The 23,366-nt window shown below is 49.5% G+C and overlaps 1 protein-coding gene across 3 annotated transcripts in view; it reads right to left on the bottom strand.

Annotated features, from left to right (window-relative positions):
• The window catches only part of csnk2b (casein kinase 2 beta), a 49,911-nt gene that overhangs the window by 16,547 nt on the left and 9,998 nt on the right, over positions 1–23,366 (bottom strand). For all 3 annotated transcript variants that reach the window (XM_033047385.1, XM_033047384.1, XM_033047386.1), the window contains exons 2-4: positions 8,620–8,702; positions 5,029–5,131; positions 1,348–1,463 (exon numbers count right to left, since the gene is read on the bottom strand). In XM_033047385.1, the coding sequence (XP_032903276.1) occupies positions 1,348–1,463; positions 5,029–5,131; positions 8,620–8,691 (291 nt within the window). In that variant the 5' untranslated portion in view covers positions 8,692–8,702. The remainder of the gene's footprint in view (positions 1–1,347; positions 1,464–5,028; positions 5,132–8,619; positions 8,703–23,366) is intronic.

Here is a 23,366-nt window from a genome sequence, read left to right as displayed (position 1 = left end):
CGTTAGACAGGGCAAAGACGCAGGTTCCAGTTACAGCAAATAAATCCAATTAAGGGTCCGATTTCAATTTGATGCTGAAGACCCACAACGTCACCCATTCCTTCTCTCCAGGAGGTGCTGCCTGTCCCGCTGAGTTACTGCAGCTTTTCGCCTCTCTGGAGAACGTGGATTGGGCCCCATTCTTTGAAAAGTGAACCAAAATGTCACACACGTACCAGATGGCTTCACATAAAAGTAATACATTTTAAAAAAAAATTATTGTAAGAGATTCATCTTATTCGTTGCTATTTTCCTACCTGCGGAGCTATAACATCACATCACTCCAGTCCTCAAAAAACTTCACTGGCTTCCCATCTCCCACCGGATCACCTACAAAATCCTGGTCCTCACCTACAAAGCCCTCCACCATCTGGCCCCCCCATATCTCACTGACCTCCTCTCCCCCTACCAACCCTCACGGTCCCTCAGATCCACATCAGCCGGTCTCCTCTCCATCCACGTCCAACCTCCGCAGTTTTGGGGACAGAGCCTTCTCCAGGGCAGCTCCCAGGCTCTGGAACTCCCTCCCCCAACTGATCCGCAATTCCGTGTCCCGCAACATCTTCCAGTCCCGCCTCAAGACCCATCTCTTCACCTCTGCCTATCCTTAGCCCCACGTCCCCGTCCCTTTTCATCTGTGCATTAATTGCCTCATATTGTGTTTTGTATTGAATTCTGTTTTTACTTTGTGTACTAGTCATGTCTCTACTATTTATTTCATTCCCCTTACAAGTTTTTCCTCTACATGCTCAATTTTTGTTAGGTGTCCTTGAGACTCTTGAAAGGCGCCCATAAATAAAAATTATTATTATTATTACGCATATGTCTGCTAAAGATATGGACATTCCAGCTTTTTAAAATTCACACAGTTTTGTAAGATAAAACCGAGCTATGAAAAAAAACACTTGCATGCGAGGCCACACACGTGACCAGTCCAGTTTGACTCTGATAGGGCTCTTAAAGATAGCGGAGTCAGGGGATATGGGGAGAAGGCAGGAACGGGGTACTGATTGGGGATGATCAGCCATGATCACATTGAATGGCGGTGCTGGCTCGAAGGGCCGAATGGCCTACTCCTGCACCTATTGTCTATTGTCTTCTGACCCTAAACAAACACTGTCAAACGTAACACAAAAATTTAACTCGATAAACTTCAAAAAAAAAAATATGAATCATAGATACAGTGGGAAACAATATACCTGTCATGCTTTCAGATTTAGAAGAGATGTACCCCACTAGTGTTTGGGTCACACACGTGACCGAGAATGGGGCCCTATTCTGTTCCAAGAAAGCGTGAGGCAGACCTACCATCTGGGCAATTCCTCGGTTGGTGAGAATGTAACGGGCGTGGATCAGTCCGTACAGCATCTCGGCTGCCTGCTCGATCAGGTCACTCTGGTTGGGGTTATCCTCCAGCTCCTCATCTGGCAAGAAGAGGGGGAACACATTAGGCACTTTGCATTTGTCCATCCACATTCACATAACAGCAGGCCGACACGATGGATCGATACCACTTTAACTTCATGTTTCCTGTATCTTGGCTGTTGGCAGATCAATCTCCCTCCTTGGATGAATAAAGTTGTCTGGTGTCGTGTCAGGATAAAGGGCCTGTCCCACTTTCACGACCTAATTCACAACCTTTTTTTACTCGTGGACATTTTTCATCATGTTGAAAAATCGCCCCGACCTACTTGATGCCACGAGTACCTACGACTATCATCACGACCTGCTATGACCTACCTACGACCTCGTGACGACCATGCTGCGAGTACGAGTCGAGGGCAAACTCGGCAGAATTCGTGAATTAGTAGGACAGGCCCTAAAGGGGTAGGCCATTTCGGACTGAATTACGCGCTGAGTAACTCCAGCCTTCTGAACCTTCTGAATTTTGTAGTCGGGGGGCAGTGCTATGCATATCGCCAACTTGGACAATTTTTACATTTTTATCAAGCCAATTAACCTACAAACCTGTAAAGGGCCTGTCCCACTGTACGGGTTTACCCAAGAGCTCTCCCGCGGTTAAAAAAAAAATCAAACTAGTGGAAGTACGTAGAATGTACGTAGCGGGTACGTAACGGCAGGTACACGGGAAACGCGGTAAGCTTGTGAAGATTTTTCAACATGTTGAAAAATGTCCACGAGAGCCCCGAGTACCTACGAGCGGCTATTACCGTAATTCTCCGCGTTCGAATCAGGGGAAACTTGGGAGAACTCTTGAATTACCTCGTACAGTGGGACAAGGCCCTTAAGTCTTTGGAGTGCGGGAGGAAACCGAAGATCTGGAAGAAAACCCACGTAGATCACGGGGAGAACGTACGAACCCCTTACAGGCAGCACCCATAGTCGGGATCGAACCCGGGTCTCTGGTGCTGCACTTTGCTGTGATAGCACTTTGTGTCTATCTTCGGTATAAACCAGCATGCACAGTTCCCTCCGACACAATCACAATTAAATGTCAGCTATTCAGCCACGGACACCACGCCCAAATGCAGGGATATTCCTGGTGCACTGGTTCACCGGCCAGAAGATACTTTGCCCCGACTGTCCCCAAGTGGTGAAAGTTTTGCCTTGCAAAGCCGCACAGTTTGGGTGAGTGGGCGGATGCATGGCAGATGCAGTTTAATGTGGATAAATGTGAGGTTGTCCACTTCGGTGGCAAAAACAGGCAGGCAAATTATTATCTGAATGGTGTCAAGTTGGGAAAAGGGGAAGTACAACAGGATCTTGTTCATCAGTCACTGAAAGTAAGCATGCAGGTACAGCAGGCAGTCTTCTTCTTCTTTTCGTGTCTTTGAAGCTGGTTGGTTATATGACAGTTTCCCATTCCTTTACACAGTCCTTTGCGTTTTTGTTGAACACTGCAAGATCCTTTGGGCTGCACTGGTTGGGTAGTAGGGGGCAGACAAGGCAGTGCTGCATTGTATGGTCCTCTTCTCCACATTCACAGGTGGTTTGGCCAGTTTCATAGCCCCATCTGGCCATGGCAGCTTTTGAACGCCCTGTTCCTGTTCTCAGGCGGTTGAGCGTCTTCCACTGGACCCATGGTGCTTCTGAGCCCGGAGGGAGGGCTTCAGAAGGAGGGATACCCATGTCAGTAGGAGGGGGGTCGTCCTCAAGCCTTTTTGTCCATAGTTGGAGTCTGGTTTCTTCCCGTGATGCTATTAGGGGCTGGACATGGCTGAGATAGCTTCTCCTGGACTTCAGCCGTTGGGCCGGGGGTACACGTCCGTAGAGGGGGTGGCGTTCATCACTGGTGGCCTTGGTCATCTCTACTCGGCTGGCCACTTCCCGTCTCACATCAGCAGGGGCAATGCCAGCGAGGAGGTGCAGGTTGTTTATGTTGGTTGGCTTCAAGAAGCCAGTGATTGAGCGGCAGGTGTTATTCAACGCTGGGTCTAGTTTCTTGGCATGGGATGATCTCTCCCAAACAGGACACGCATACTCTGCAGAGGAGTAGCACAGGGCCAGAGCAGTAGATCTTAATGTGTGTGCTGTGGCTCCCCATTTGGAGTTGGTCAGCTTCCGGAGGATGTTATTTCGGGAGTTAACTTTCAATTTGGTGTTTTTGACGTGTTCCTTATAGGAGACAGTGCGATCCAGTGTTACACCGAGGTAGACAGGGTTGGTGCAGTGCTCAAGAGTTGTTCCAGACCATGTGATGCTAAGGGGTCTGTTTGCTTCCCGGTTCCTGAGATGGAACGAGCAGGCTTGGGTCTTCGCAGGGTTTGCGTGCAGGTGGTTGCACTCGTAGTAGAGGGGTAGCTCATCTAGAGCAGGCAGTGAGGAAAGCGAACGGCATGTTGGCCTTCATAACACAAGGAGTTGAGTATGGGAGCAAAGAGGTCCTTCTGCAGTTGTACTGGGCCCTAGTGAGACCACACCTGGAGTATTGTGTGCAGTTTTGGTCGCCAAATTTGAGGAAGGACATTCTTGCTATTGAAGGAGTGCAGCGTAGGTTTACAAGGTTAATTCCCGGGATGGTGGGACTGTCATATGGTGAAAGAATGGAGCAACTGGGCTGGTATACACTGGAATTTAGAAGGATGAGAAGGGATCTTATTGAAACATACAAGATTGTTAAAGGTGTGGACACGCTAGAGGCAGCAAACATGTTCCCGTTGTTGGGGTAGTCTAGAACCAGGGGCCACAGTTGAAGAAAAAGGGGTAAGCCATTTAGAATGGAGACGAGGAAAAAACAGAGAGTTTTGAGTCTGTGGAATTCTCTGCCTCAGAAGGCGGTGGAGGCCAATTCTCTGGATGCTTTCAAGAGAGAGTTAGATAGATCTCTTAAAGACAGCGGAGTCAGGGGATACGGGGAGAAGGTAAGAACGGGGTACGAATTGTGGATCTTCTTCTTGAAACGGCTCGATTGTAGTCATGTGCTGACTGGATCGCACCGAACAAAAGCTCTTCACTGCACCCCGGCCACGGTAGAGCAGCGGTAGAGTTGCTGCCTCACAGCGAATGCAGCGCCGGAGACCCGGGTTCCATCCCGATTACGTGTGCTGTCTGTACGGAGTTTGTACGTTCTCCCCGTGACTTGCGTGGGTTTTCTCTGAGATCTTCCTTTTCCTCCCACACTCCAAAGACGTGCAGGTATGTAGGTTAATTGGCTTGGTGTATGTGTAAATTGTCTCTGGTGTGTGTGTGTGTGTGTAGGATGGCTGGCGTTAGTGTGCGGGGATCGCTGGTCGGTGCAGACTGTTTCCGCGCTGTATCTCTACCCTAAAAATACCTGACAATAAACTCAACTAACTATGAAAGCGTGGGAAAGAAACTGCAGATGCTGGTTTGCACGGAAGATAAGACACAAAACACTGGAGTATCTCAGCGAGTCAGGCAGCATCTTTGGAGAAAAGGAATAGGTGATGTTTCGGGTCGAGACTGAATGTCAGGGGAAAGGGAAACGCGAGGTATAGATCTCTCCCCACAGCTCAGGCCCTCACTGCCCGCACACCAAACAGTACCATGAAAGTTTGTGCAACATACCAGGCTCGAGGTCAAGAATCATGTCCAAGGCCTGACGATAATGAGGCACCTGCTCGTTCAGCCCAGTCAAGTTGAACTTGTCCTGAATATAATCTTCATCAACCTGTACGCCAGAGAGAAAGAGAGTGTAAACAACAGCTCACAGCTCCGAGGCAAAGGCAAATTCAAATGCTGTATCCCCTCGTTATACAAGACCCCTCGTTATAGCAGACCCTGGTCAATACAGGACCCTGGTTATAATGGACCCTGGTCAATACAGGACCCTGGTCAATACAGGACCCTGGTCTATACAGGACCCTGGTCTATACAGGACCCTGGTCTATACAGGACCCTGGTCAATACAGGACCCTGGTCAATACAGGACCCTGGTCAATACAGGACCCTGGTCAATACAGGACCCTGGTCTATACAGGACCCTGGTCTATACAGGACCCTGGTCTATACAGGACCCTGGTCAATACAGGACCCTGGTCAATACAGGACCCTGGTCTATACAGGACCCTGGTCTATACAGGACCCTGGTCTATACAGGACCCTGGTCTATACAGGACCCTGGTCAATACAGGACCCTGGTCTATACAGGACCCTGGTCAATACAGGACCCTGGTCAATACAGGACCCTGGTCTATACAGGACCCTGGTCTATACAGGACCCTGGTCAATACAGGACCCTGGTCAATACAGGACCCTGGTCTATACAGGACCCTGGTCTATACAGGACCCTGGTCTTTACAGGACCCTGGTCTATACAGGACCCTGGTCTATACAGGACCCTGGTCTTTACAGGACCCTGGTCTATACAGGACCCTCGTCACACAATACCTTTGTTTATACAGGACCCTGGTCAATACAGGACCCTGGTCTATACAGGACCCTGGTCTTTACAGGACCCTGGTCTATACAGGACCCTCGTCACACAAGACCTTTGTTTATACAGGACCCTGGTCTATACAGGACCCCTGTCAATACAGGACCCTGGTCTATACAGGACCCTGGTCTATACAGGACCCTGGTCTATACAGGACCCTGGTCTATACAGGACCCTGGTCAATACAGGACCCTGGTCTATACAGGACCCTGGTCTATACAGGACCCTGGTCTATACAGGACCCTGGTCTATACAGGACCCTGGTCTATACAGGACCCTGGTCTATACAGGACCCTGGTCTATACAGGACCCTGGTCTATACAGGACCCTGGTCTATACAGGACCCTGGTCTATACAGGACCCTGGTCAATACAGGACCCTGGTCAATACAGGACCCTGGTCAATACAGGACCCTGGTCTATACAGGACCCTGGTCTATACAGGACCCTGGTCTATACAGGACCCTGGTCAATACAGGACCCTGGTCAATACAGGACCCTGGTCTATACAGGACCCTGGTCTATACAGGACCCTGGTCTATACAGGACCCTGGTCAATACAGGACCCTGGTCTATACAGGACCCTGGTCTATACAGGACCCTGGTCTTTACAGGACCCTGGTCTATACAGGACCCTCGTCACACAATACCTTTGTTTATACAGGACCCTGGTCAATACAGGACCCTGGTCTATACAGGACCCTGGTCTTTACAGGACCCTGGTCTATACAGGACCCTCGTCACACAAGACCTTTGTTTATACAGGACCCTGGTCTATACAGGACCCCTGTCAATACAGGACCCTGGTCTATACAGGACCCTGGTCTATACAGGACCCTGGTCTATACAGGACCCTGGTCAATACAGGACCCTGGTCTATACAGGACCCTGGTCTATACAGGACCCTGGTCTATACAGGACCCTGGTCTATACAGGACCCTGGTCTATACAGGACCCTGGTCTATACAGGACCCTGGTCTATACAGGACCCTGGTCTATACAGGACCCTGGTCTATACAGGACCCCTGTCAATACAGGACCCTGGTCTATACAGGACCCTGGTCTATACAGGACCCTGGTCTATACAGGACCCTGGTCTATACAGGACCCTGGTCTATACAGGACCCTGGTCTATACAGGACCCTGGTCTATACAGGACCCTGGTCTATACAGGACCCTGGTCAATACAGGACCCTGGTCTATACAGGACCCCGGTCTATACAGGACCCCGGTCTATACAGGACCCCGGTCTATACAGGACCCCGGTCTATACAGGACCCTGGTCTATACAGGACCCTGGTCTATACAGGACCCTGGTTATAACGGACCCTGGTCTATACAGGACCCTCATTAATACAGGACCCTCGTTATAACAAACCATAGGGAGGTCAGTGGTGCCAGTTATTGTCAATTGTCTGCTATATAACTGATGAAGGGATTGTTTGTTGGAAGGAACTGCGGGTGGTGGTTTAAACCGAAGATAAGACACAAAATGCTGGAGTAACTCAGAGGGACAGGCAGTATCTCTGGAGAGAAGGAATGGGTCGAGACCCTTCTTCATTCCTTCTCTCCAGAGATGCTGCCTGTCTCGCTGAGTTACTCCAGCATTGTGTTTCCATCTAAGGGATTATAAGTGTCAGAAGGAACTGCAGATGCTGGTTTAAACCAAATAGCTGGAGTAACTCAGCGGTGCAGACAGCATCTCTGGAGAACATGGATAGGTGATGTTTCTGGTCGGGACCCTTCTTTAGACTCTCTGTGCTTGCATCTATTTCCCCCACCCCCCCACCTCGACCTCCATTCCTTCTTCCAGCTTCACAATTCCCAACCCTTCAATCCTTTGGTCTCAGACCCATCCATTTAAAACAAATCTCTGGCCTCTGCCCATCTGCCTATCGTAAAACCACCCTCACCTACATCAACTCATTACTCCCGCCAGGCTTTGTCCTGCCCCTATCCCCCCTTCCAGCTTTCTCCCCCGCATCGCCCACCTTCAGTCCGAAGAAGACTGAAGGGTCCCAACCTGAAACGTTGCCAGGGTCCCAACACGTTCTGCAGGGATGCTGCCTGACCCGCTGAGTTACTCCAGCACTTGGTGCCGTTTATCCTGCAGTTTCATTGTTTGCACGTTGCCTCGTGAGTTAACTTCGGGTTGAGACCCTTCCTTCAGACTACCCATGTTCTCCAGAGATGCTGCATTACTCCAGCACTATATGTTCTTCTACGGTCAAGGACTCTCTTGTTCAATCGTTCCTCCATAGCACAAGAACGGCAACTCGACAATGGATGGCACGGCGGTGCAGCGGTAGAATTGCTGCCTCACAGCGCCAGAGACCTGGGTTTGATCCCGACTACGGGCGCTGTCTGTACGGAGTTTGTACCATCTCCCGCGCGGGTTTTCTCCAAGATCTTCTGTCCCCTCCCACACTCCAAAGACATACAGGTTTGTAGATTAATTGGCTTGGTGGAAGGAACAAACTCCGTACAGGCAGCGCCCTTGGTCAGGGTCGTACCCGGGTCTCTGGCACTGTGAGGCAGCAACTCTATGTGTAAATTGTCCCTAGTGTGTGTAGGATGGTGTTGATGAGCGGGGATCGCTGGTCGGCGCAGACACGGCAGGCCCCGTTTCCGCGCTGCGTCTCCAAACAAAACCAAACCAAACTCGGCACACGTGCCGCCGCGAGGTGGCCGCTACCAACAGGCTGCCGGTGAAGCCGGGCTTACCTCGCAGAAGAACTCGTTGCCACGCAGCCCACAGAACCAGGAGATCCAGGACACTTCCTCCGAGCTGCTCATCTTCGTGTCCTCTAGAAGATGCGGGGAGAGAAGAAGGAAGAGTGAGTGCAGTTTATCAACCTCCCTGGATTACCAGCTCCCGATTTGTGGACACAAGGCCAAGTCAGTGGCAGCGGGAGGCCAAGTCAATGGATATTTGCATGCTCATAAGTTATAGGAGCAGAATTACACCATTCGGACCATCAAGTCAATCATTCTACCATTCTACAAGTCTACCATTCAATCATGAGACGGCCTACCTTTCCCTCTCAACCCCATTCTCCTGCCTCCCCCCCATATCCCCTACACCCTTTCTAATCAAGAATCTCCGCCGTAAAAATATCAGTCGACGACCTCCACAGCCTTCTGTAGCAATGGCGCAGTGCTAGAGTTGCTGCCTCACAGTGCCAGAGACCCGGGTACGACCCTGACCAAGGGCGCTGCCTGTACGGAGTTTGTACGTTCTCCCCGTGGGTTTTCTCCGGGTGCTCCACTTTCCCATACTCCAAAGGCGTGTGGGTTTGTAGGCTTGGGGTAATTGTAAATTGGTGTGTGTGTGTGTGTGTGTGTGTGTGTGTGTGTGTGTGTGTGTGTGTGTGTGTGTGTGTGCGCGTTCGTGATAGAATGCAGGGATCGCTGGTCTCTGCGGACTCAGTGTTTCAAAGAGCCTGTTCCCGCGCTGTATCTCTAAAGTAAACCCAATGTTGCCTTTTCCGCTGTGATCAGCTTTCTCTGCACTAAACAGGACGTCACTAGTGCCGGTACCTGGAACGGGATCTATAGTAGGCGTTGCCTCAAAAAGGCAGCCAGCATCATCAAGGACCCACACCATCCTGGCCACACACTCATTTCACTCCTGCCATCGGGAAAAAGGAAAAGGAGCCTGAAAACTGCAACATCCAGGTTCAGCAGCAGCTTCGTCCCAACAATCATCATGTCATTGAACACCGTGAACTCCAACTGAGCTCCAAACTACCAGGGTTGCACTTGGGGCTGTGTCCACCCATTACCCGTGTACGAAGGAACTGCAGGCGCTGGTTTACACCGAAGATAAGACACAAAATGCTGGAGTAACTCGGCGGGACAGGCAGCATCCCTGGAGAGAAGGAACGGGCGACCGTTTCGGGTCGAGACCCTTCTTCAGACACAAAGTCTCGACCGATAACATCACCCGCTCCTTCTCTCCAGAGATGCTTCCTGTCCCTTCTATCCAGACAGCCACTCTGGATAAAAGGAATGGGAGACGTTTCGGGTCGAGACCCATGCCTTCTCTCCAGAGAGGCTGCCTGGCCCGCTGAGTTACTCCAGCATTTTGTGTCTATCTTCAGTATAAACCAGCGTACATTAGATGTTGCTTTGGCATTTGTTGCTTCATTTTCAACACGCAAACTTCTGAATGAGCTCAACGTGTGTAGGAAGGAACTGCAGATGCCGGTTTACACCGAAGATAGACACAAAATGCTGGAGTAACGCAGCGGGGCAGGCAGCATCTCTGGAGGGAAGGAATGGGTGATGTTTCAGGTCGAGACCCTTTTTCTGAAGGGTCCACATCAGTCTGAGGAAGGGTCTCGACCCGAAACGTCACCTATTGCTTCCCTCCATAGATGCCGCCTGCCCCGCTGAGTTTGTAGGTTGAATGGCCTCTGAAAAATTCTCCCATGAGCATAGGGAGTGAACGAGACAGTAGGATGTAGAAGTAGTCCTAGGGCTTTGTTTTAAGTCTCTAAAAACATAGAAACATAGAAAATAGGTGCAGGAAGAGGCCATTCAGACCTTCGAGCCAGCACCGCCATTCATTGTGATCATGGCTGATCGTCCCCAATCAATAACCCGTGCCTGCCTTCTCCCCATATCCCTTGATTCCACTAGCCCCTAGAGCTTTATCTAACTCTCTCTTAAATCTATCCAGTGACTTGGCCTCCACTGCCGTCTGTGGCAGGGAATTCCACAAATTCACAACTCTCTGGGTGGAAACGTTTTTCTCACCTCAGTCTTAAATGACCTCCCCTTTATTCTAAGACTGTGTGGCCCCTGGTTCTGGACTCGCCCAACATTGGGAACATTTTTCCTGCATCTAGCTTGTCCAGTCCTTTTATAATTCTATATGTTTTTATAAGATCCCCACCCACCCCCTCATCCTTCTAAACTCCAATGAACACAAGCCTAGTCTTTTCAATCTTTCCTCATATGACAGTCCCACCATCCCAGGGATCAATCTCGTGAACCTACGCTGCACTGCCTCAATCACAAGGATGTCCTTCCTTAAATTAGGAGACCAAAACTGTACACAATACTGCAGATGTGATCTCACCAGAGCCCTATACAACTGCAGAAGAACCTCTTTGCTCCTATTCTGAAATCCTCATGTTATGAACTGAAATCATGTTATGAACTAAACTGTTTTTTAAAATATAAATGGAACTACGTTTTACTGTTTACTATCGTGTCAACTGAGTATTAGGTTTATATGACTCTTGTGCTGCTGTGAAAGTAAGTATTTCATTGTTCCGCTTCGGGACATATGACAAAACAAAACACTCTTAACGCTTCAATGGGCGATTGAAGGTCGGCATACTCGGTGGGCCGAAGGGCCTGCTTCCGAACTGTATCCTTCAATCAAAAATAAAGCAGCACCTTGCACTAAATGGCCAATTCCTTATTGGATTTGGGGGCGTCACGGTGGCACAGTGCCTTACTGTGCATCATCCAGAAGGCTCAAGCTCTGGGAAGAGAGACTAGACACTAGAGTAGGCATGCAGGTACAGCAGTGAAGCGAATGGCATGTTGGCCTTTATAACAAGTGTAGTTGAGTATAGGAGCAATGAGGTCCTTCTGCAGTTGTACAGGGCCCTAGTGAGACCACACCAGGAGTATTGTGTGCAGTTTTGGTCACTTAATTTGAGGAAGGACATTCTTGCTATTGAGGGAGTGCAGCGTAGGTTTACAAGGTTAATTCCCGGGATGGCGGGACTGTCATATGCTGAGAGAATGGAGCGGCTGGGCTTGTACACTGTGGAGTTTAGAAGGATGAGAGGTTATCTTATTGAAACATATAAGATTTTTAAGGGTTTGGACACGCAAGATGCAGGAAACATGTTCCTGATGTTGGGGGAGTCCAGAACCAGGGGACCACAGTTTAAGAATAAGGGGTAAGCCATTTAGAACGGAGATGAGTAAACACTTTTTCACACAGAGAGTTGTGAGTCTGTGGAATTATCTGCCTCAGAGGGCGGTGGAGGCCGGTTCTCTGGATGCTTTCAAGAGAGAGAGCTTGATAGGGCTCATGAAAGTTAGCCGAGTCAGGGGATATGGGGAGAAGGCAGGAGCGGGGTACTGATTGGGGATGATCAGACATGATCACATTGAATGGCCTACTCCTGCACCTATTGTCTATAAGCAATTCACATGGCAATCAATCCCTCCGGGAATCTCCCACCGGGTTCCGACCAACCGTGGATAAACTGAGAAGGCGCGGGGAGGAGCGGGGAGGAGCAAATGGAAGATGCTGGAGTGGGGATATACTGAAGATGCAGCAGACTGTGAGTGTGGACTGGGCCTCCAGACTATAGAACATCTCCTGAGCTGTGAACCTGCTACATGACACTGTAAAGACCTTGCTGAGGCCAATGACGTGGCACTAAAATGTTGTGTGACGACACAAAATAATAACAGCGCCAGAGACCCAGGTTCGATCCTGACTACGGGCGCTGTCTGCACGGAGTTTGTACATTCTCCCCGTGACCTGCGTGGGTTTTATACGGGCATTCCGATTTCCCCGCACACTCCAAAAAGACGTACAGGTTTGTAGGTTAATTGGCTTCAGTAAAAATTGCGACCACCTACCGACCTGGGTACACATGGAAAAGGCGAGTTCACATCTCCCGTTGCGGTCTGTCCTATGCTCCCAACTCCCCCCTTCCTATAACATCTGTGGGTGCAGGCCCAATTGCGTCCCTCTCGCTCAAGATATGGAGTCAACTCAGGAAAAACTTCAGTTTACAAGGCCCTTCCATCTTGACCCCACTGCTTAAAAACCACATCTTTAAACCTTCAAGTACAGACCACGCATTCAAAACCTGGCATAGCAACGGCATCAGTAGTATCAAAAACCTATACAAGGATGGCATCTTTTCGTCTTTTGCGGAGCTCTCGTCCAACTATAGCCTCCCAAACTCCCACCTTTTTCGTTTTTTCCAGATTAGGGATTTTGTGAAGAAGACATTCCCCCATTTCCCAAATCGCCCCCCTGAAACCCTGACCGATACCATCTTAGCTCTAGATCCCAACCGGAAGAAATGCATCTCTGTTTTGTATAACTTGTTAGGGTCGGTTATATTGAAACCTCATACCTCATTAAAAGCTGCGTGGGAGGGTGAGCTGAATACGAAACTAACAGACCAGCAATGGGACTCTGCCTTGGATTTGATCCATTCTTCCTCCATATGTGCCCGTCATGGCCTAATCCAATGCAAAGTCCTTCACAAAGTCCACTACACAAATGCAAGATTATCTAGAATTTACCCCGCTGTTAAAGACACCTGCAACAGATGTAATCAATCTCCTGCCAACCATAGCCATATGTTTTGGTCTTGCCCTAAGCTAGCAGCCTTTTGGAGGAGTGCTTTCGACTTGATAAGCAGAGCCTACGGCCTGACTATTCCTCCAAACCCACTGTCAGCCATTTTCGGTACCCCTCCCAACACCAACCTCTCTGTTGCGGTGAAACGGGTCTTAGCTTTTACAACCTTGTTAGCCCGGAGACTGATCTTGCTTAACTGGAGGCTCACCTGTCCCCCGACACACACCCGCTGGATTAAGGAGGTGCTTTACAATTTAAAGCTTGAAAAACTTAGGTTCTCTCTCAAAGGCTCTATCAAGACATTCCTAGATACATGGAACCCTTTCTTGGAACATGTTAACTCTCTCAACTTGTCCCCGGAATCGGAAGAGGACTGAGTGCTCTCCACCATTGTTCTGCTCTACTGCAGCTGCTCTCCCCTTAAGCCCCCCCCCCCCTCCCCACACTTATTTATTTAATTACTTACTTATTTACTGTTATCAGTGACCCCCTTTTTTTTTTAGTACTTTTTGTTTACTCCCCTTCTCACCTCTCCCTCAGATCTCAGGCTCCTCCTCTTCCTTTCTCCTGTGCTCCCCCCCCCCCCCCCCCCCACCCCCCACCCTACATCAGTCTGAAGAAGGGTTTCGGCCCAAAACGTTGCCCATTTCCTTCGCTCCATAGATGCTGCCTCACCCGCTGAGTTTCTCCAGCACTTTTGTCTACCAACAAACTCACCCCTTTTCTTCTGTAAGCCCAGGCCAATTTTACTCTAGTAGCGCAGAAGCACACTTTCCGAACTAGATTTAACCTGACCGACGCTGGTTTGAATCTGCCACATCCACTCTGCAAGGAGCCCACACAGAGAGTGAGCAGGACTTTCTCTCGCTTCAGGAACGGTGTGCAAAACATCCTGCAGTCAAACAAGGTCAGACCAGTTGCTCTAAACAGAGCCATGGTGACCGGGACAAGACATGTTATCCACTGCTTCTGGGCACCCTGGCAACTCAACACACTGATATTTCTCTCAAAGGTTGCTGCAAATTAAATTCCACCAAGTTAATCAAGAGCTCACAAAGCCAGCGGGCAGTGTAGAAAGCGAATGGCATGTTGGCCTTCATCATAAGAGGAGTATAGGAGCAAATAGGTCCTTCTGCAGTCGGACAGGGCCCTAGTGAGACCACACCTGGAATATTGTTGATAGGTGCACGAGTAGGCCATTCGGCCCTTCGACACCGGCACCGCCATTCAATGTGATCATGGCTCATCATCCACAATCAGTACCCCGTTCCTGCCTTCTCCCCTTATCCCCTGAATCTGCTATCTTTAAGAGCTCTGTCTAACTCAGTTCTGGCGTACAGTTTTGGTCTCCAAATTTGAGGAAGGACATGCTATTGAGGGAGTGCAGCGTAGGTTCACGAGGTTAATTCCCGGGATGGCCGGACTGTCATACGATGAAAGAATGGAGCGGCTTGTACACTCTGGAATTTAGAAGGATGAGAGAGGATCTTATTGAAACATGTAAGATTATTAAGGGACTGGACACGAAACATGTTCCCGATGTTTGGGAGTCCAGAACCAGGGGCCACAGTTTAAGAATAGGGGGTAGGTCATTTAGAACAGAGATGAGGAACACCTTTTTCACCCGGAGAGTTGTGAATCTGTGGAATTCTCTGCCTCAGAAGGCAGTGGAGACCGATTCTCTGGATGCTCTCAAGAGAGTTAGACAGAGCTCTTAAAGATAGCAGAGTCAAAGGATATGGGGAGAAGGCAGGAACGGGGTACTGATTGTGGATGATCAGCCATGATCACAGTGAATGGCGGTGCAGGCTCAAAGGGCCGAATGGCCTACTCCTGCATCTATTGCCTAACTCCGGAGTTCCCGTCTACACTCATAATTTTGCATGTTGAAAATTTAGCTGCAAGTGCCAAAATAACATCCTATTCCATCTCCAGTGAAGGTGTGCCAACCTGGCCCATGAATAAAGGCCAATGAAGCTGGCCGATGCATACGCACACACGCAGCGTGCATTAACGTGGGCAGCACTGCGGCACATCTCCCTGAGACCAGGGTTCGATCCTGACCTCGGGTGCTATCTGTACAGAGTGGGTACATTCTCCCAGAGACCGCGTGGGTTTGTTCAGAGCGCTCCGGTTTCATCCCCATCCCAAAGACATGCACCTTTGTTGGTTAAATGCAGAACTGCCAAGTGTTGTCAGAACATTTCAGTATTCTAGTACCTGAAAATCAGTATTTTGCTGAGGAAATCAGTATTTTCACGCTGACCCATTTTGCTGAAAAAAATGTGTTTTTTTAATGTGCAGTCGTACCCATGCCTGTGTGTGAATGTGTGTGAGTGATTGGTAGTGGTCGGAGGGGCCGAAGGCGCAGATTGGCAGCCACGCTTCCGTCAGTCTGCCCCAGGGCAGCTGTGGCTACAGAAGTAGCTTACCACCACCGAGTGTGACTGAGGAGTGAATGAATAATGCGATGTAAAGCCCCTTGAGTATTAGAAAGGCGCTATATAAATCCCATCCATTATTATTATTATTCCAAGAATGCATAACTTTGCTACCAATTGACATGTCTTCTACGCACCTTACTTGGCAGTGCACTCATTGCCATCTCTTTGTATACTTCTGTTTGAACGGCTGCTTCCTGATTTTAGCACCAGATGGTGGTGAAGAAGCCATTTTGGAAGCCTCCCTCTCTCTCCCTCACTCTCTCTCCCCCCCCTTTCCCTCCCTCTCTCCTTCCTTTTTTTCTCCCTTCCTCTCTTATTCCCTCCCTCCCTCTCCTTCTCCCTCCCCAAAGTCTGTGACCCATAGCGCTATGTGTAAAGGCAATAACGCTCCAGCTGGTAACGCTATAATCAGTTTAGCACGACAGCGCTGTTTAAACCAGTAGCAGGACAGGCAGATCAAAGCTTACAAAAATAATCATCCAGATCTTGAAATTTAAAATACTACAGGTGCACAACCTTTTATCCGGAGTTCCGGAAACCGAAAAACTCCGAAAACTGGCCATTTTCCCCAGGATGTCGTCTGCACACCAAAGCTCGCGTTTGGCGCCAAACTTGACCCGAAACGACCCACGGTCAACCCAGGTCTGTACTATTGTAGCGGCTGCCTCCTCCCCGGAGACCGGGGGGACACTTAAACATCTGTAAATCATTGCTTAAATGTTAGTCAGTTAGTTTGGAGGGCTTTTATGTGAAGGGGGAAACTTTAATTCTTAGTCCCCTACCTGGTCGGAGAGGCGGGGAGCGGTCAATGCCTTACCGGGTCGCCGTGCAGTAAGCTCCGGAGCGCTGTGGCCGCCGACTCCCAGCTGGGGCTGCGGGTGGCGCCGGTTGTAGCTCCGACCACGGCAACTCTACCCCTGGCTGCGCGGCGCTCCAAATCCAGCAGCCCGCAGCCACAGCGCTCCGGAGCTTACCGCAAGGCGACCCGGTAAGGCATTGCCCGCTCCCCGCTGGTATCCCAGCGCTGCGACGCCGCCGACTCTCAACATTGGGGCTGCGGACGTCCGGCCGCGGGCGGCGCTGGATTTGGAGCGCCGCGCAGCCAGGGGTAGAGTTGCCGGGGTCGGAGCTACAACCGCGGCCGGACGCCCGCAGCCCCCAGCTCCGCGATGTTGGGAGTCGGCGGCCACAGCGCTCCGGAGCTTACTGCACGGCGACCCGGTAAGGCATTGCCCGCTCCCCGCCTCTCCGACCAGGTAGGGGACAAAGAATTAAAATTTCCCCCTTCACCCCCCCCCCCCCCCACCACATAAAATCCCTCCAAACTAACTGACTAACATTTATGCAATGATTCCCCGGTCTCCGGGGAGGAGGCAGCCGCTCCAGACTTTTCAAGCCGCCCGCGCTACCTACCTAATCTACGCTAAAAATCTTCCATTCGGAAATCCGAAAAATTCCGAAATCCGACAAGTGTCTGGTCCCAAGGCTTTCGGATAAAAGGTTGTGCACCTGTAATAGATTTAATTTGCTTTAATTTTTAGAGTTACAGTATGACTTTTTATATCCTTGCATTTTTGAAGCAGGAAGATGAAACAGGAAGTCGGGCTGATTTTAAAAAAATCTGTATTTTACAAAGCAAATCCGTACATCTGTATTCTTATCGTATTTCCCTACAAAATACGGAAAATTCGTACTGCTTGGCAGCTCTGTAATTGGCTTCTATAAATTGTCCCTAGTAGTCAGGTCGGGGGGAGTTCTCCCCACCACGGGTACCATGTAATCCCATGCTACCTGCTCCATATGGTCGGCGACTAAACCGTCTCCCCCACCTGGTTTTTCCAGGTGAGGAGGGGGCTGTGGACCCCCAGCAGGACCAAAGACAAGACCTGTCAAAGGGCAGATGAGCTTCTAGCCATCCACACTTCAGTAGAAGTTGCGATCACTGTCGTACGCAGCATTGTAAGGAACGATGACAAAGCACACACACCAAAATCCTATACTTCCAGCGACGGAAGTCCACAGGAACTGGAGGACAGAGATGTGTGGTGCGTCCGTCACCGTTCCCGTCGGAAACCAGCACCACTGCGTCGCTAATGTTGTCAACAATGATGATGAATGGTGTCTGGAACTAGAGTAAGGGAGATTGCTAGTTGGTGTGGACTCGGTGGTCCAAAGTTCTGCTCCTAATTCCTTCTGCATCCTAAACATAGAAACATAGAAAATAGGTGCAGGAGTAGGCCATTCGGCCCTTCGAGCCTGCACCGCCATTCAATGTGATCATGGCTGATCATCCAACTCAGTATCCCGTACCTGCCTTCTCTCCATACCCCCTGATCCCCTTAGCCACAAGGGCCACATCTAACTCCCTCTTAAATATAGCCAATTAACTGGCCTCAACTACGTTCTGTGGCAGAAAATTCCACAGATTCACCACTCTCTGTGTGAAAATTTTTTTTCTCATCCCGGTCCTAAAAGAATCCCCCTTATCCTTAAACTGTGACCCCTTGTTCTGGACTTCCCCAACATCGGGAACAATCTTCCTGCATCCAGCCCGTCCAACCCCTTAAGAATGTTGTAAGTTTCTATAAGATCCCCCCTCAATCTTCTAAATTCTAGCGAGTACAAGCCGAGTCTATCCAGTGCGGGTTTGTAGGTTAGTTGGCCACCGAGTCTACACTGACCTCCAATCACCCATTCAGGAATCCAGAGCGTTCCGTTTTCAAACCAAAGTCTCTCCACCACGCTGACATTATATTTCTCTCTTTAAAAGGGAAATTCAATGATTTCAATGCTAGAGTTATTGGTCTGTTGTTCTTCCACAGTGCAAGGAATCTGTACAGGTAACAAGACAGTGATGATATTTTCAAATAGATTTTGCCCACAAATACACCTAGAACATGTACACATTTGACAATAGACAATAGGTGCAGGAATAGGTCATTCGGCCCTTCGAGCCATTCAATGTGATCATGGCTGATCATCCCCAATCAGTACCCCGTTCCTGCCTTCTCCCCATATCCCCTGACTCCGCTATCTTTAAGAGCCCTATCTAGCTCTCTCTTGAAAGTATCCAGAAAACCGGCCTCCACGGCAGAGAATTCCACAGACTCACAACTCTCTGTGAGAAAAAGTGTTTCCTCGTCTCCGTTCTAAATGGCCGACCCCTTATTCTTAAACTGTGGCCCCTGGTTCCGGACTCACCCAACATGTCCCCCAACATTGTGAACATGTAGGATAGTGCTAAGTGTGCGGGGATCGCTAGTTGTGGCGGGCTCGGTGGGCCAAAGGGCCGGTTTCAGCGCTGCATCTTTAAACTAAGCAACAAAACTCAAACTACTGTGAATGGGTGATTGATGCTCGGTGTGGACTCAGCCGGTCGAAAGGTCAGTTTCCATGCCCTATCTTTGAATCAGTATCACCCCAACATTAACACCCCAGATGATAGATAGGATTCCATTTTCTGTCACCACATTCACAATGGTGCTGAAGTATGCCTGGCCTGCAGCACATATAACATGGCTGCACTCCAAGCAAACTACATCCCCATTGATCATGGCTGATCTTCCCCATGATCTCTCATTGAAACATACAAGATTGTTAAGGGCTTGGACACACTAGAGGCAGGAAACATGTTCCCGATGTTGGGGGAATCCAGAACCAGGGGCCACTGTTTAAGAATAAGGAGCAAGCCATTTAGAACGGAGACGAGGAAACACTTTTTCTCACAGAGAGTTGTGAGTCTGTGGAATTCTCCGCCTCAGAGGGAGGTGGAGGCAGGTTCTCTGGATGCTTTCAAGAGAGAGCTGGATAGGGCTCTTAAAAATAGCGGAGTCAGGGGATATGGGGAGAAGGCAGGAACGGGGTACTGATTGGGGATGATCAGCCATGATCACATTGAATGGCGGTGCTGGCTCGAAGGGCCAAATGGCCTATTCCTGCACCTATTGTCTATTGTTGCGTGCTAACCAGTCAGCGCAAAGCCAAGACATGATTACAAACAATCCATTTACATGATAATAAAATAACGTTTAGTGCAAGGTGAAGCCAGCAAAGTCCGATCATGGATAGTCCGAGGGTCACCAGAGAGGTGGATAGTAGTTCAGCGTTGCTCTCTGGTTGTGGCAGGATGATTCAGTTGCCGAATTGATTGCAGGTAAAAGACTCAGACGCAATTGGCAAAGGCTGCAGAGAGCGCGTGGCAACGTGCCAATTTTGGTTTGATTAGCCGCAATGGACCGCGGGATTGGAAACCTTGATTAGTGCCCCATGTTGATCGTTTCACCCTGAGAGTGACGTGACTCGACTCACCACCGCACATCCTCTTTCAGCGGGAGGATGTGTCACGGGGGGGGTGGGGAGGTGGGGAAAATGCTCCCAAACTCACTGCCCCCACTCTGGTCACCAATATCCCTCTGATCAGCAGACAGGAGCCAAGCCTGGGTGTGGGGGAAGATGGAAAAGTCAGTTTCCCCAAGCCACACCCCCCCCCCCCTCCCCCACATGTCTACCCCTCTCCACCTCGCACAGTGGACCTATAACAACCCCTCGAAAAGCCTTACAATCGATGTACAAAAGCAACGGGCAAACTTGGGACAGAATTTCCTCTGTATGTCGTTGTCACTTGCGGGCGGAGCACCAAGGCAAATTCCTTGTATGTGAATACTTGGCTAATAAACATTCATTCATTCATTCTTCAGGCAATAGTGTAGAAAAGTTGCAAACAACATTCCAGGAAGCACGCAGTGAAACTGGTATTATTGGTACGAGGAGGAATTTCTTTAGCCGGAGGGTGGTGAATCTCATTGCCAAGTCATAGAAACATAGAAGCATAGAAAATAGGTGCAGGAGGAGGGCATTAGGCCCTTCGAGCCAGCACCACCATTCATTGTGATCATGGCTGATCTTCCCCAATCGATAACCAATGCCTGCCTTCTCCCCATATCCCTTGTTTCCACTTGCCCCTAGATCTCTATCTAACTCTTTAAATTACTCCAGTGATTTGGCCTCCACTGCCCTCTGTGGCAGGGAATTCTACAAATTCACTACTCTCTGGGTGAAAAGGTTTTTTTCTCACCTCAGTCTTAAATGGCCTCCCCTTCATTCTAAGACTGTGGCCCCTGGTTCTGGACTTGCCCAACATTGGGAACATTTTTCCTGCATCTAGCTTGTCCAGTCCTTTTATAATTTTAAATGTTTCTATAAGATGGACGACAGATGGCACAATGGGCTAAGTGTTCGGCTGGCAACCGGAAGGTAGCCGGTTCGAATCCCGCTTGGAGTGCATACTGTCGTTGTGTCCTTGGGCAAGACACTTCACCCACCTTTGCCTGTGTGTGAATGTGTGTGAATGTGTGTGAGTGATTGTTGGTGGTCGGAGGGGCCGTAGGCGCAGATTGGCAGCCACGCTTCCGTCAGTCTGCCCCAGGGCAGCTGTGGCTACAGAGGTAGCTTACCACCACCGAGTGTGACTGAGGAGTGAATGAATAATGCGATGTAAAGCGCCTTGAGTATTAGAAAGGAGCTATATAAATCCCATCCATTATTATCATTATTAAGATCCCCCCCTCATCCTTCTAAACTCCAGTGAAAACAAGCCTAGTCTTTTCAATCTTTGACGTCATTGGGAGATTGATAGATTCTCGATTACTCAGGGCATCAAAGGTTTCGGTGAGAAGGCAGAAGAATGGGGTTAAAATAGATAGGCCATGATTGAATGGTAGGGATGGGCTGGATAGCCTAATTCGTCTTTGCTTTGCGCGCTGGATAGGCAGTTCATACCATACCAGAGCACAACACGTACTGCAAAAGGTAAAATAAACAGAATGCAGAATAAAATGTTCTAGCTGGGGAAAGTGCAGGTATTAAAAAGTGCAAGGGTCGCAATGAGGCAGATTGGAAGATCGAGGAAGAAACCGATCCTGCACCAGGTGGTACGCACTTTCATGCTTTTACATCTTCTATTCCACAGGAGAGGGGAGAAGAGAAGATGGTGGGGTGCAGTGCGGAGTGGCTAAGAAGAGGTATTAAGAATAAGGGGTAGGCCATTTAGAACGGAGACGATGAAAAACGTTTTGCAGAGAGTTGCGAGTTGAGGCCAATTCTCTGGATGCTTTCAAGAGAGAGGTAGATAGAGCTCTTAAAGATTACGGAGTCAAGGGATATGGGGAGGCAGGAACGGGGTACTGATTGTAGATGATGAGTCATGATCACAGTGAATGACGGTGCTGGCTCCAAGGGCCGAACAGCCTACGCCTGCACCTATTGTCTAAGAAGTGGCAGAAGCAACAAAAAAACAAAACAGAACAGACTAACTATTTGGGAAGGGTCTCTAGAGTAATAGCGTTGGTGGGGGGGGGGGGGGGGGGGGGGGGGGGGGGGGGGTAGGTTATAGATAGTCAGGGAACTGAATACATTAGACAGCTCCATGAGAGGTCAGCTCCTACTATGCTGATGACTCTGCAGGAAGGAACTGCAGATGCTGGTTTAAACCGAAGATAGACACAAAATGCTGGAATAACTCAGCGGGACAGGCAGCATCTCTGGAGAGAAGGAATGTGTGACGTTTCCGGTCACGAGTCATGGCTGATCACCCAGAATAAGTACATGGAGGAGATGCAAAAGAAAGCCGGCAAAAAGAAGGGTCCCAACCCGAAGCATCGCCTCTCCAAGCATCACCTTCCCATATTCTCCAGTGATGCTGCCCGACCCTCTTGGTTACTCCAGCACTTTGTGCAAAGCAGCACCTGCAGTTCCTGGTTTCTATCTCCTGGTCTGCACCTCAAATTAGACAAGCCTTGTAACCGAGAGAGACTAAAACTAACGCAAATTAGCAAGTCTTTCAAGTTTTGCAACTTTGAAGCCTAGACAACAGTGAATTGTGGAATCACCTACTTGGCAGCAAATATATTCGAGCAAGATACTGTTTAAGAAGGTGCTGGAAAATAGAAGGTAGAGAAAAATGCTGGAGAAACTCAGCGGGTGAGGCAGCATCTATGGAGCGAAGGGAATAGGCGACGTTTCGGGTCGAGACCCTTCTTCAGACTGATGTGAGGGGGGTGGGGCAGGATGAAGAAAGGAAGGCGGAGACAGTGGGCTGTGGGAGAGCTGGGAAGGGGAGGAGAAAGCAGGGACTACCTGAAATTGGAGAAGTCAATGTTCATACCGCTGGGGTGTAAACTGCCCAAGCGAAATACGAGGTGCTGCTCTCCTCCAATTTATGGTGGGCCTCACTCTGGCCATGGAGGAGGCCCAGGACAGAAAGGTCGGATTCGGAATGGGAGGGGGAGTTGAAGTACTGAGCCACCGGGAGATCAGGTTGGTTATTGTGAACCGAGCGGAGGTGTTGGGCGAAGCGATCACCAAGCCTACGCTTGGGCTCAACGATGTAGGGCAGCTGACACCTAGAGCAGCAAATGCAATAGATGAGGTTGGAGGAGGTGCAGGTCAAAGATACTATGATCTTTGCTTGGCACTCGTTACAGCTCTCAGAACAGGAAATGGAGAGGACAGTGAAAAATAATTACTTCACAATCAGCTGCAGAGAATCCCATTCCGCTGTAAAAGACCTACTGGTATCGTACCGCCATATTGTGACAGAGGCAGGTACCTTCACAGTGTTCGATTGCATGAGCCAGTCCTTGCATCGGCTATGAATCAAGCTGATTAGTGTAGAA

The sequence above is a fragment of the Amblyraja radiata genome, chromosome 30 (genome assembly GCF_010909765.2).
Source record: "Amblyraja radiata isolate CabotCenter1 chromosome 30, sAmbRad1.1.pri, whole genome shotgun sequence".
Classification (NCBI taxonomy): Eukaryota; Metazoa; Chordata; class Chondrichthyes; order Rajiformes; family Rajidae; genus Amblyraja; species Amblyraja radiata.
This window is presented reverse-complemented; position numbering and strand designations above follow the sequence as displayed.